The 14,763-nt window shown below is 46.9% G+C and overlaps 1 protein-coding gene across 14 annotated transcripts in view; it reads right to left on the bottom strand.

Moving 5' to 3' along the window:
* Positions 1 to 645: 645 nt before the first annotated feature.
* Positions 646 to 14,763, bottom strand: part of TRIP12 (thyroid hormone receptor interactor 12) — a 153,617-nt gene continuing 139,499 nt past the window's right edge. For all 14 annotated transcript variants that reach the window (XM_047773702.1, XM_047773703.1, XM_047773700.1 and 11 more), the window contains 8 exons: positions 9,188 to 9,302; positions 8,751 to 8,905; positions 6,981 to 7,145; positions 6,089 to 6,253; positions 4,094 to 4,207; positions 2,518 to 2,612; positions 1,913 to 2,016; positions 646 to 1,193 (listed from right to left, as the gene is read on the bottom strand). In XM_047773702.1, the coding sequence (XP_047629658.1) occupies positions 997 to 1,193; positions 1,913 to 2,016; positions 2,518 to 2,612; positions 4,094 to 4,207; positions 6,089 to 6,253; positions 6,981 to 7,145; positions 8,751 to 8,905; positions 9,188 to 9,302 (1,110 nt within the window). In that variant the 3' untranslated portion in view covers positions 646 to 996. The remainder of the gene's footprint in view (positions 1,194 to 1,912; positions 2,017 to 2,517; positions 2,613 to 4,093; positions 4,208 to 6,088; positions 6,254 to 6,980; positions 7,146 to 8,750; positions 8,906 to 9,187; positions 9,303 to 14,763) is intronic.

The raw sequence follows: 14,763 nt of genomic DNA on the forward strand, positions 1-14,763 counted from the left end.
GAGCGAGCGGGGTGACGCAAGGACATGGGGGACAAGAAACGAGGGGGACGTCCTTTTTTACGCCAACAGGGAAGGAAAACGGCTCAGGTTGTTGAAAACCCTACAGCGATCCAAGGCGCTCCGGCCGTAGAGGAACACATCCTGGCCGGCCCGAGTGGCAGACGCAACAGAAACGAACGCGCTCTCCCCGCCTCTGCTCCAGGGGCAGTGGCCGCGGGCCTCGCCGTGTGAACAGGCCGAAGCGCCTCGCTGGTGCGGGGCCGGCAATACCCAACCGCTTTCAGACGAAGCTCTAGGAGAAGGCTGCTTAGTTACAAAGGCTCAAGGTAGATCGACAACATACGTCGAGGTTCCATGAATTCTAACTCTCGTCTGAATTTGAGAGAGAGCGCGGAACAGCGAAAGCCCGTGGCTCGGGCAGATGTCCCGGCGTGGGCGCCGTCTGCAGAGGACCCTGTCGGCTGCACAGACAGACACGGATGGATGGGGCGGGGAACTCCGGGGGGTGACAGGCACACAGAGCTAAGCCACGAGACCGTGTGTGTCAAATACACGTCAGCCTGAATTTCTGTACTTACGTACATGACTTGTCTTTGGAGGAAACAAAACTGCAGACTTAGCTAGATGGATACACACAGCCCAGGATTAAACTGCACAGCGACATTTATTGTATCAGCCTGGAAAAACATCCTTTTTTTTTTTTTTAAATTTTCACACAGCAAAGCAAGTTAAAAACTTCACTCATCAAATAAATGATAATTTAAACAAGAACTTGCTAAAGAAACCTCATCACAACAACGTTTTAGGGCCTGATCACTTTAAGTCCATGGGGCCATGAATGAATATGAACCAAGTGTCTCTTGTATAATCTGCGAGCTGTTTTTCCTACAACAAGAAGGCGTAACATGTTTCCTTGACTCAGGTGATACATTTAGAAAAGAAATCATGATTTTTCTCTTTTGCTGTAACAGGCAGACACCGCGTTCCTCGTTGTGATCAGGACAGATGGAACGACTGCTGCCCTTCCCTTGCCGCCATCAACAGCTTCTCCCGCATGATCTCGATGCTCGAATAGTCCGGCAACTTAAGATAGTTCACACAGGTCATTACAGAGGGCAGGAAGTCGTCTGGATTCTCCGTGGATTCGAATGTCTTCCGGACAATTGTCAGAGGTGGATTCAAACTCCGGAAGCCTGATTGAGAGGGAGGGAAGAAGGACCAGGGAGCGCGGTGAGCTCACGGGGGGCCCCGCCGGCCGGCCCAGGGAAAAGCAGTCTCATCCGCCACGAGCATTGGCCTGGGAGCTCGGCGAGGGGGCCCCCCTCGCATCTATGACCTTCTGCGACATCGCCCCGCTCTGCCGCTCAGCACGACCTCACACAGGAGGGAGGTTCTCGCTTGACCATGAAATCCACACGCTCAAGATACACTGACAGCTTGCACCGGGTATCTGTTTCGCCTACCATCAAAAGCCACTGTGCCACAGGGAGGCAACTGTCTTTATGCTGTGCTCGTGCTTTTAAAACAGAGTGCCAACTCAACTCATACTAGGACTCGTTTCAGCCAAAACCAGGCTTCAGAGTGCCTTCACATCTGACTCATCTGAGAGCTTATAATATACAAAGGCCTGAGGAGTCCAATTTTACATAGAGAAAAGGCATCGCGGGTACACGAGGCACCCTATTTCAGTGTGTTGAAGATAACCCCTATGAACGGCTCAGCCAGTGAATCTCTCACTACAGCGCAAACAAATGGAAAACCTAGGAACCTCCTGATACTGAATAACTAAGAGGCACACAGGTCACACAAAGACTATTCTGCTACTGGCACTGAAGTCCCCCACCCCCGATGCACACACACAGACACACACACACACGCACACATGACTATAATAAATTAATAGAGTACCCACCTCCAACAGGCAATCTCGGGCTACCTGTCACAAACTGGAGAAATAACCTCTGCTGCTCATTATCAAAACTACTGAGAATCTCAAACAAGAACTTCACAGCTCGACTACAACAGAAATAAATACACCAAAATTATTTCATCATATTAAAAGATAGTTTTGACTCTCACAATTAGCTAGAGACTATCGAATGGAACTATGACCACATATGAATCCCCAAGTTTGTTTGTTGTTATAGCTGAAATTCAAACGGAATGAGTACTGTTGTAGGACCTATCTAGAATTGTAGAGATGTTTTCCCTTTACATAAAAATGGGTAATGGGGTCACCTGGATTCCCAACCTTTCCCCCCACTGCCGATTTTCACAGAAATATTTGGGGCAAAAAAACAAACAAGAACAAACGTCCTTTGCAGTCTTGAGAGAAATAAAGCCAAGATATCAGAAAGCCTCCTTTAATAGGCAGACGAAGTTCTCAGTGGTCTCTGTGTAAGAGAGTGAGTGTGTGTGTGTGTGTGTGTGTGTGTGTGTGTGGGATGAGAGAGTGCACACACGTATCAGCAGATTCCTGAACAGCGGGCGGAAGCAGCAGCAGAGCCCAGGGCTCACCTGTCGTGCGTGTAGCCGTGGTCCGGCCTGCAGCACTCCATCAGAGTCTTGGCATCCCAGGTGTCCGCTTTACTGCCACACAGGAGCTGGTCCAGCTGTGTGGAAACAAGGGCGACAAATGACTACGGACATGGTTACAAAACCCAGAGAAAATGCAGGCCACGTGTCGTGTTGTGTGGCACGCGCAGCCGATATAAAGGTCTCCAGCAGCCTGGAAACTTCCGCTTCGTACTCCTTATACAACGTGCTCTTCTAATATCGTCAGCGGTTCAGTCTCCTCTTCAGCTGCACAGTAAGAGGTGCCCTGCCCCTCTGCAGGGACTAGGTTCTAGAGGCGCCTTTCATCTGACACAAAACATACCGGGGACCAACCCTGGTTTAAGTTTTCCTAATTCTCCTCATTTCTTTGGAGGCTTTAACGTGATCATCTACCTTTTAACCAGGAAGATTTTTTTTTATAAATCCTGGCTTTAGAAACACAAGGGCACACAACACCAGAAGCTGAGAGAGAACACCGAGTTGGAGAGAGACGTGGAGAACTAAGACCCAGCAGGTGGGAAGGTGGTCGCACTTGTGTGCCACGTGGTTGTCTGGGTTGTGTGGGGCCAAGCTGGCCATTGTATCAGAAAGCAAGAAATGCCTGCGTGTCCTTGGAAAAACTAACGTCAGGCCCCAATTCGGCCATCCTCTCCCTGGCTGACCGCCCGTCTGTGGCATGACTCGCACACTCTGAGGAGATCCACTTGGTACGTGAAGCCTGCCCTCCACTCTGTGTCACTCACTGCCATGTTCTTTATGTGTCTTGTTGGAGAAGACAGAGGTTATCCCAATTTTACAAACGAGCCAGTCAGATCAGATACAAAACCTTGGTTAAGGTCACACAAGCAGTGGGGACCAGGATCCAATTCCAAAAGCAAGACTTTTCAATTCCAGGTGGCCCTCAGTGCCCACAGGTGCCAGGTACACCATAAGCAGCAAATCAAAGAGACAAAAAAGCCAAGTCATTTACAACTTTCCAGATTCAGCCAGGAATAAAGGCAGAGTCCAAAGCTGGTACTCAAAAATGACACAAAAAGCCTTCCCGCCTGGAGAGAGCTAACACCTTCCAGACCTCTCAAGTGAGGGGGCTTTGAGATTCTTGTTGCATTTTAAGATGACTGGGAAAAAACCTACGCATACATAACCTCATTTATTCCCGTCTCATGAGTTCTTTCGATTGTCAATTAGAAAATCCGCAACATTGACTTACAACTTCCATCCATGTTGAAGGTAACCTCCCCAGCATCACTGTCCTCACGACGGGCCATGAGCTTTCCTTGCCCGGCCCCCGCCGTATGGAAACCCAATTCCTGCTTGCCGCCGAGGACAAGGAGGCTACGCTGGCTCCGTGGCACACGGATCCCACTCTCTGTTTACATTACGACTGCATCACATGGATCCCAACTATTTCTATGACACTTAATACTCATCCACCACACTGCTGTCAGCTGGACACGGGGTGTGACTCAAGAGCGCTGAGACGGTCACAGGGGCAGCACGGGAGAGGGACCACCTCCTTTACACGCGAGCCGCTCACCTCTTCGGGATAGAAGTACTGCAGGTGACTGAGCGGGAAGACTGACTCGAAGCCATCTCTGAATGAGTCGAACTGCCTGGAAACGCCTTCATTCAGTGCCCAGAATATAACCAGCTGCAAAAAGAAAAGTCTTTTAAAAGTGGTGACAAAATTTCACGTCTCTTTCTTACTTCATATTTGGCAAAGTACAGTGAAGCACCTTCCTGATCACTCAAAAACCAATCAAGTCTTTAAAACATCTCCCAGGAAACTGCATGAGTGAAAGATTAGACAGCTCAACTTCTAATTCAGGGTCTGGCCAATAAGAAAATGTAAAAAACGTCATGTGCATTTCTACGGAGTGGGTTTAAAAAGTTTGCTTACATAAAATACCTATGGTACAGAGGTGTACGCGGCCTTACCAGATGAGAAGCAGATGAGATTTCCCAAGAGGATAAAATGTTATTGAGAATTAAAGACGTTTCAAGAGTCCCAACTACCAACTGTTAAGTATTTTTAGTTTTTAATGTACAACGTTTAGTTCTAAATCCTGTTAAAAGTTCTTAGAACCCTCTCTCTCTGCGCTATGTGCCTCTGCTTAGAAAAAGGCCAACTCGGGAATGCAGTCACAGGAAACTGAAGGGTAACAGAAAGCATCTGTTACTGGGCCAACAGTTCCCAGTCGCCAGTGACTCTGGCGAACCCCCTGGATTCAGAAAGAGAGAACCCATTCAGATAAAAATGAAAACAAGTGTTTGGCTGCTAGAAAAACAGATACTATTACAAATTATTTTCAGACAACCTTAACCTGGGGTTAATGCAGCATTTACTGGTAAGATGGAAGGCCAGCTTTCTCAGAGCAGGAAGTATGAGAACATAGTCCTACTGGCGATTAAGGGGTGACTTGCGAATCACAGAACTGTGAGCGAGACCGAATGCAGAGGTCCTGTGTAATCATCTCCCTCAAACTGAGGAACCCACTGGAGCTGACATTCTTCAGGCGCTCTATCTAAAATCCCGCAGTAAGGAGTTCCCGTTGTGGTGCAGTGGACATGAATCCAAGGCTGCGGGCTTGATCCCTGGCCTCGCTCAGTGGGTTAAGGATCTGGCACTGCCACGAGCTGTGGCGTAGGTTGCAGACGCAGCCTCGAATCTGATGTTGCTGTGGCTGTGTTGCAGGCCGGCGGCTCTAGCTCTGATTCGACCCCTAGCCTGGGAACTTTCCTACGCTGCAGGTGCGGCCCTAAAAAGACAAAAGACAAAAAAACAAACAAAACCCCAAAAATCCCACGAAACCCCAAAGTTACTGAAAAACTCAGGTCTAGGTCTAGGTGGCGTTTTGTCTTGAACTTAGTGCTCTTTCCTTTCAATGTCAGGAATAAGCTAAAAGAAAGTTCCATAAGTATGATAATCAGTAGACTTATCTAGCCTGTAATTCAAAATAAATTAGCAGAGTTCCCTTGTGGCACAGTGGATTAAGGATCCAGAGTTTCACTGCTGGGGCACAGGTTCGATCCCGGCCTTGGAACGTCCACATGCCACAGATGCAGCCTATATGTATACATATATAATTTATATTCAATATCTATAATTGAATATATTCCATGTAAACGTGTTTTTCCTTAATTTAACAAACATGGTCAAGAATCATGGCAGGCGTGCACGCATGTGTACACAGGAGCATTAAAGGCAATTAGGTCATGAGGTGGCTTGACAGAAAGGTGGGGATGCAGTTTAGTGAGAACCCAAGTGATGGCTCCTTTCCGCTGATTTCTTCTTAAATCAAGAGCACGTGATGTTATTAGACAGCATTCAAGGTTCAAGGTTCTATCAGACACGGGGAAATAAGAGCAGACAGAGCCTAAGGCCTGGAAGAGGGACTTCGTGCGGTGAGGCCAGGCCTCCAAGGTCTCCAGGCGGCGCGCGCAGTCGCCAGGGGGCGGGCTGCTGTCTGAAGCCCGCCCAGGCACCCCCCGAGCCAAGCCGCCGTCCCCCCCTGGACGCGGCGCCACGTACTCTGAGATACTCCTCTAAGTTGTGGATGGTAACGGGTATGTCCTTGCCGCCCTTCTTCAGCTCGATGTTGGGGAATCCTGGCAGCGTGAAGTCCAGCCCTAGATCTTCCACTGAGCAACCGTTCATAGTCAGGGTTTCCAATGCATACTGCAGACTCTCTTTGGTCTTTCAAAAAAGAGGTGGGAGGAGGCGTTTGTCAAACAATGTAACTCCCCCAAGTTTTATGTTTGTGTTGCAATAAACTCCCATTTTACAACTGCCCTGATATAAAATGTCTGACTCTACGCCCCTTTTTAAAATTCAACTTTGTCTTCTTCCAATGTCAGATACAGAACCACTCCTACTGTCACAATGAACCAAATGATTTAATTTTGTTGACATATAAAAATATGCATTAATGACATAAAGCTCAAGGTTACCCCTGAGATCTAACAAAGACGTTACCAAGAAACCGTGGCACCTACCATGCGTGACCTTTAAAATATCTGAGACCTCTCTAGAAACAAACGGACGGTTCCTAAATTAAGCCATCTTTCTGGAAAAATCAATCTGTCCCAAAAAGGCCTTACTGATTTAATTGCTTATTAAAAGAACTCGTATGAGACAGTATCTGCCCAGATACATGGTGTCCGTCTAAAGAGTAATAGACAAGAGCCCTATGGTTTCAATTAGGGGTACATTTTATTCTAATCTAGCTGTTTTTTCATCACCTGCGGTTACTACAGGTCATCTCACTCACTGTAAAGTCACATGTTTCAGTTACTATAATAAAAATTAAATTTTCCCAATATAAAATAATAACTGGGCCAAATACAAATCACTTAACAAAGACCTCATCTTTCTACAGTAAGAAACTGATCTGCTTAACTGTCTCCTCATCTTCTAAGCCCACCTGGGATTTATCCTGTTCAAGTCTTTTCTTCTGTCTGACGATGTCTTCTAGGTGATACACGGATCTGGCTACAACCGGGTCAACGTCAAACAAATCGTGTGATGTCAGCGAAGTTTCTTGCCGGAGCATCCACTTATAAAAAGGTAAGCCCAGGGGAAGGTCCACCTGTGAGGGGAGGCCAAGCATTTCAACAGTCACATTAAGCTTCCAGAACTGCCTCAATTCTTCAAGTGACACCTCAAGAGGCCATCTTAAAGGGTCAAGGTATCCCAAGATAAAAAAAATTGGGGGACTGAGTCACTCGTAAGAAGAAATTGTCCCCATTTAAACTTAACTTGGGGCCTTGACACTGGAAAATGTAGAACACTGAAGATTCCTATTTAAGAACTGACCCTAAAAAGGAAGTTTTCAATGACGGATATACATTCACCGAAAGGACCTCAGAGTTGCCGTCGTGGCGCAGTGGAAAGGAATCTGACTAGGAATCATGAGGTTGCGGGTTCAATCCCTGGACTCACTCAGTGGGTTAAGGATCTGGCACTGCTGTGAGCTGTGGTGTAGGCCTCAGATGAGGCTCGGATCTGGTGTTGCTGTGGCTGTGGCAGGCAGCAACAGCTCTGATGAGACCCCTAACCTGGGAACTACTGGCGTAGCCCTAAAAGGACAAAAAGACAAAAAGACAAAAAAAAAAAAAAAAGGACCTCAACACCAAGAGATATTTAGCGGAAACCTCACTCTATTTGGACCAAGTGAACTTAATTCTACTTTAGTCTATATAATAATATATAGACTATATAGTCTATATAATAATATATATATTATAATAATATATCTATATAATAATATATAGTCTATATAATATATAGACTATATAGTCTATATAATAATATATATATTATTATATAGACTATATATAATTATATATATATAATATATAAATTCTTGCTTCTGAATATATATATATTATTATATAGACTATATAGTCTATATAATAATATATAGACTATATAGTCTATATAATAATATATAAATTCTTATATAAATTCTTGCTTCTGAATATATATATTATTATATAGACTATATAGTCTATATAATAATATATAGACTATATAGTCTATATAATAATATATAGACTATATATAATAATATATACATATTCAGAAACAAGAATTTAAAAGAACAAATTAATGTAAGTTGAAAAATGGAACCTCTAAAGTAACTGATTAACAGCTCATTTTTCAGCTATAGCAAAATTGTAAGCTTGTGAATTTGACATGTAAGATGAAAATGTCTTACACACACTGACAAAGTATCTCAGAAAATAAGAGAAAAGAAAAAAAAGTCCAGAAATATTCAAATCTCTGTGACTACTGCTAACTTCTCGGGTTACTTTCACTCCTGCGTCTAATGGAAATCTACTACAGTTTAGCTACCTGCTCATGCTTTCCTGATGAACCAAAAATCTATACCTAACACCACCTCGAATGTTGCCTGATTCTCTGAAGCCTTGCTCCTGAGGGAATGGTCCACAGACTGGCACTTGGGCATCACCTGGCTGCTGCTGCTAAGAAAATGTGGAAACGTGGGCCTGACCCATGAACTGCTGAACCAAAACTGACTTGTTAAACAATTTTCCAAGCAATTCAAAACCTTCACATTAAGGCTTAGGAAGCACCGTTTTAAAACAGTGTCAAGTGCAGAGGATTTTGGTGCTGTCAGAGAACACAGGGACAAAACAACCGCGGAAAACGCAAGTAATTCTAAACTTACCAATCTGAAATCCATGATAGCCTTGGCCATTAATTTTCCTAAGAAGCGAAACTTCATCTTAACCTTTGCGATATGAGCTGGCTTAGCTGTTCTACCAAAGGGAAGTGCAAACAGGCCTTGGAGGTTTTGAATATACTTGGTCCCTTCTTGGCTTCCTGGAAAATGAGTAAATCGCCAAACTTTAGGTGCTGTTTTTCCCAAAAGAAGACAACACCCAGTAACTAAGAACATCTCAGAAATTCAATAATCACAAAACCGGAAAGTAGACCACAGAATGAAGCCGCCCTCTGGAACTGGAGGGGCCTCGCTCATGTGATACAGGAGAAAACAAAGGGGAAAAGAATTAAGCCAGAGCGCCTGGCCCTCTACTCCAAGTTAAACATAGTTAATGACTTCTCCGGCCCCTCGCTCTGGTCTGAATTCACAGGTTACCTTACCTTTTGGATTGCTAAGAGTTACTTCTTCACCTCTCCAGAGACCCAGGTCAGCTCTCTGTAGTTCCTGAGATACAAGTGCATAAAACTCCAGTGTAGGCCCAAGCCCTGTGCCAACCTGCAGGGGAAAGAAAGAGAACAACCGAAATTTCAGAATTTGGGCTTTTGTTTGTTTGTTTGCTTTTAAACCTGCCAGCCTTTTGGCAATGCAGACACTAAGGCAACTGTTTATGGGGCTGTATCAGAGGGGCCGTCCCAAACTGTCCCGGCTGTCCTCCCTCAGTCCTGGTCCCTGGGGAACCCTCCTCCACTTCCTACTCCCTAGCGCCGCCCTTCAGTCATCTGGCTGAAGCTTGCATACTGCTAAGAGCCCTTGCCCTCAGGCAACAGACAGCACCGCGTGGAATGGATCCCTTTCTCGTTCTCTGTTGGGCGAACTGCTGCCCTAAAACCGACTCGAGTGTCCTCTCCTCAGGAGCAGCCACTTTCTCTGCCCAAACAGCGACTCTGCTCCTTTTCTAGAACTTACATTTTACAGCACCTGGGCACACAGCAGCCACTCAACAGAGGCTGGTTGACTACAACACAAAAAAGGAAGGTCTGAACACACACCGGCAAGCACAGGGCTGACTCAGCCCCAGAGAGAGTGCCAGGGCTTCTTCAGACCCATGGTGCCCTGGAATCGCCAGAGGCTTTTACCAAAAGGCATGTGAGCGGGTGGGCATATCTGCAAGATTCTCATTTGCTAGGTCTGGTTTAACAGCCTGGGAACTGGTGGTTTTAAACAAGCTCCAAAGACGACGGACGGCACAGCCCTGCAGCAAAGCCCTCCTCTGCGAGGCACGTGACCCTGGGCAGTGCTCACAACCTGGTCACGCCTTCAAGTTCTGTCAATCACACCGTAAATTAGACCCGCAGCTCACGACCTGTTAATACCATAGCGTATCAGCTTCATCGAACCTCAGCCCCGTCAGGAAGGCTGTGTTTCACGCCACTTGGTGGTTACCTGCAAGTAACAGGCATTGCTTCGCCATTATCAGTTACTCTTTAAAAAAAAAAAAAAAAGCACCCCCTCGAGCTTAAAAGATTAGATGTCATCCAGCAAATGGTTAACTGTCACTTTCCTGACAGTGACCTGTTTGGACCTGGTGATGCTTTCCTGACCCAGCTCGGCGTCTGCTGGAATCCCACAGCTGGCACTGGCACTGGCGCTGGCACAGCCTGCGGAGCCATCCGCGGCCCTTCTCTTCCTTCTGCCCCACCTGACAACCTGCTGTTAAACACCGTGAGCCCGCCCCCTCCAAGTACCTTCTAAAGTGCTCACGGCGGCATCCCTGTCGGCCCTGGCGGGGCCTCTCTGCAGGCGCGTTCTCCCCGCCTCACGGCCTCCCCGCTCTCACAGCGCGAGGCTGATCCTCACACCACCCGCGTTCACAGCACTCCTCCACCCCCTCCTGGGCTCCCCGACAGGAGCATGGGCCCAAGTTCTCGGCTCGGCCCGCATGTCCAGGAGACCCACGTGATCCTGACTCCTGCTTCTAGCCCTGTCACCCTTCAACAGGCCGGGAATTCTGCCCCAGGGCTTTTGCTTCTCTTTTCTTTGGCTAAGAGAGAGTCTTTGCCCCAGATAATAAGGACTGTTGCTTGCACCACCCTATCCCCTTCCCCAGCAGGCTCTTTTTATTTGGCTTTAGTTTTCTTCAGCACACATCCTAACACATACACGTACCTGAGTGCGTGCGTGCGTGCATGTGTGTGTGTGTGTGTGTGTATCAGCCTCCCCAAAGCTCCGTGACAGCGAGGACTTTTTTGTTCTCCACTGAGCGCTGGAGGAAGCAAAGAAAAAACTGCAGTAACACCTGGAGTCCACCAGATGGTGCTCTAAAGCCAGTTAAGCCTGTCTCCTTTCGGCATACCTATCCCAGGCTAAAGAGAAGTCATAGATCAGATCCACCTGTTTTTTTTTTTTTTTCCCTTTCATCCAAATACTTATTTCTGAAGGTAAAACAGACTTAACATAAAATATTAACTGGCACTGGATACACTTTTATCACAGCAAGTCTTTGAGGGCAGAGGGACCAGCACACACCTGCTCTGGCAAGTCACCCCTGCCCCGGGCTGGCCAGCAACCCTGTAGGTCAACTTGATTTTTTCAGGGATCTTTATTCTACCCAGCTCACTCCACTGAAAAGATAGGTCCACTTGTTTTTAAAGGAATGCAGGGGTACAAAATGCGCCACCTCCAAGTGTTTTTTTGTTTTTGTTTTTTTGGCATGCAGATTATTCCCAGCTGGAAAAAAGCTAAGGCCTGTAAGACTCAGAAAAAACTTACTCCTGGAGTTCCCGTTGTGGCGCAGTGGTTAACGAATCCGACTTAGGAACCACGAGGTTGCGGGCTCGATCCCTGCCCTTACTCAGTTGGGTTAACAATCTGAGGTTGCCGTGAGCTGTGGTGTAGGTTGCAGACACAGCTCGGATCCCGCGTTGCTGTGGCTCTGGCGTAGGCTCGTGGCTACAGCTCCGATTTGACCCCTAGCCTGGGAACCTCCACATGCCGCGGGAGCGGCCCAAAAAATGGCAAAAAGACAAAAAAAAAAGAAAGAAAGAAAAGAAAAAACTTACTCCTAACTGCCCAAAAGCACTGAGAGAAAGCGGCTGTTCCTGGAACAGAGCTATCTGGGGGAAAACAGGGTCTGGAGCGCAGAGTCCACCCTGTGTCCCACCATCTCTGCCTGGCCCCGCAAACACCTATCTACCGACCGTCTGCTTTTCCGCCCCCATGAGAACTGCCTTTCCCCCTGGAAGTCCCAAACCGCTACCCCAACATCGTCGTTTGTCTTGGGCTGAGGATGGTATTTAAGAGGAGGGCTCTGGCTATTTTGGAGACTTGCTAGGTCTCTGACTTTTTCCTGTTAAGCTGTCTCATGTCAACTTCATTCTTAGACCAGCCAGAAGAACCTAGAAGGGAGAGGAAAACGTCTCCCTCCCTGACAGGAAGAAAAAGCACTAAAGCTCTAGAAACAAAAACACCGAAAAATGAAAAAGTTTGATAAGTTGTCTTATTTGAAACTTTTTCCTATTTGAAAGTTTTTTCTTTCAAAAGCTAGTAACACTTATATAATAGAAAATACTGTGTGACAGATAATGTTGTGCTTTGGCCCAATTAGGCATTCTAACAACAGAAATGAGGGAGTACACTTATTGCGCCCTTTGCTGGCATAGCACGGAATTTACATAAGATGCCCAACTTCACACAGCGAGCAGGTGGCAGCACCAGGCTCCAGAGTCCATGCTCCTAACCGTTCAGCATCCTGGAGGCTGGATCATTTGCAACCCGAACCCTGGGGCTTGCTTGGGTGGTTCTCTGAGCCCAGAGGCTGCTTAGCCTTCCCTGGGAATCACGTATGGAGGCCATTCAGTCTTGACATCTCTGGACTAGGATTCTTCTCGAGCTAGTTACAAAGTCTTCCTAACAGCAGCACTATATGGTGCTGAATATATATGGTTGAGTACAGCTCACTATATGGTTGATTCTGGTTTACAACCCGAGGCCCTAAGCATATATGAGGCCAGCACTCCTTCCAACCCTGCTTCCCCAATCAGGTCGGCTCGTGGTATCTTTTCCAAAGTCATCGGATAAGACTCATCAATGAAGATGATAAAACTGTGACTTCTATATCAACACTTCAATCCTGATCTGTGGACCGAGCAGTGTGATACTCTTCTGAACTTGTCTGGGTTTCGTTTAAGATGCAATTTGAACAGAGGCATGAAGGATAAGAGAGAAAAGAGAAAAATATGTTGGACTGAAAAAAGTAGAAAAAGCATGTTTAAATAACCAAGGAGACTAAGTCAGCCAGAGCAAAGGTCTCATAGCTTTATGAGTTCCCACTGCAGCTCAATGGATTAAAAACCCGACTAGTATCCATGAGGATGTGGGTTTGATCCCTGGCCTTGCTCAGTGGGTTAAGGATGCAGTGTTGCAGTGGGCTGTGGTGTAGGTCGCAGATGCGGCTGGGATCTGGCATTGCTGTGGCTTGTGATGTAGGCCAGCGGCCGCAGCTCTGATTCAACTCCTAGCCCAGAAACCTCCATATGCTTTGGGTGTGGCTGTTAAAAAGGAAGGAAAAAAAAAAGAAAGAAAAGAAACTGGGCATGTAAATTGTATCCTCTGAACACCAGACACGATTGAGGTGGATTCAAAAGATCCAAATGTCTCATCCCAGCAGTCAGGCGCTCCCCCCAACACCTCCGGTTCCTTCCCTCCAGGATCCGGTTCTCCACTGATCCTGTGTCCAGGCCACATGGTTACCTCTCCCCCTCTCGCAGGAAGGTCTCACTCCAGGGCTGGCCTCTCCTCGCGGCCGCCCGTGCTCGTCTGAAAGGCTCATTCCCTTGGTACCTAAACCACTCGCCCGCCACACCCATTCATGACGTGTCCTGGGTCTCCCCGACTACGCTGGAGCCCTCTGAAGACAGGAACCCTGGCGCAGCCTGGATCCTAGCACACTGTCTACCTCCCAGCACACGGCCACCGAAAATGTGCAAGCTGATGACTGAATACGGGAACTTTTCCAAGTTCTTTCTTCTTTTTTGTTAATGGCCCCACACGCAGCACATGAAAGTTCCCGCCAGGGACTGAATGTGAGCCACGGCTGAGGTCAGGCCGGATCCTTTAACCCAGTGTGCTGGGCTGGGGATGAAACCTGCACCTCCACAGCCACCCAAACTGCAGTCAGATTTTTAACCCACTCCAGCCACAGAGGGAACCCCTCAAAGTTCTCAGTGTGGAGACAACGCTTGAGAAAATGAGGGAAACCTCAAAGTCATGATGAGAAGCCCCTGGCTTACGGTAGGCAGCTCTGCAGATTAAACTGCTGCATCTACACAGTCCTTCCCCTGAGCCAGCAGCAGCCCAAACCTTCACAGTATGAACTCAGTCACAACCCTGAGGTCGAACCACGCCCATATTTTACAGCTGAGAAAACTCAGAGGCAGAGTTATTGGCTACTTTAAATAAACAATCAGCATACTGGGATATTTGGAAGCATTAAGTCCACAAGCGTCTCAGAAGTCTTGGGGGCAGCTACTTTGAAAAACAGTTTGGTGTTTCATTGTCAAGTCAAAATAGACCTTACCCACTGACTCAGCAATTCAACCCTGAAGTATTTTACCCGAGAGGAGTAAAAATAAATGTCTACACAAATGTGTACACAGAGGTTCAGAGCAGCATCATTCCTACTGGAAAACAAGTGTCAACACCTCAAACACGCATCGACTGATGACCAGGTAAATACCTGATGGTATGTGTGTCCGTATAACAGACGAGTACAATTTTACTCAGTAACAAAAGGAAACTGATACAGGCAACAACATGGACAAACCTCAAAAACATTAAACTAGCTCAAAGCAGAGTAACACAGACGGCTACATTCTGCATGATTCCATTTGCTACAATGCTCCAAAAAAGACAAAACTGCAAGCACAGAAAACAGATCAGTGGCTGCTGGAGGCTGGTGATGAAGGCTGGGGACTGACTGCAACGTGGTCTAAAAGGACTTTCCATAGTGATGGGATTT

This window comes from Phacochoerus africanus, chromosome 3 (genome assembly GCF_016906955.1).
Source record: "Phacochoerus africanus isolate WHEZ1 chromosome 3, ROS_Pafr_v1, whole genome shotgun sequence".
Lineage (NCBI taxonomy): Eukaryota > Metazoa > Chordata > Mammalia > Artiodactyla > Suidae > Phacochoerus > Phacochoerus africanus.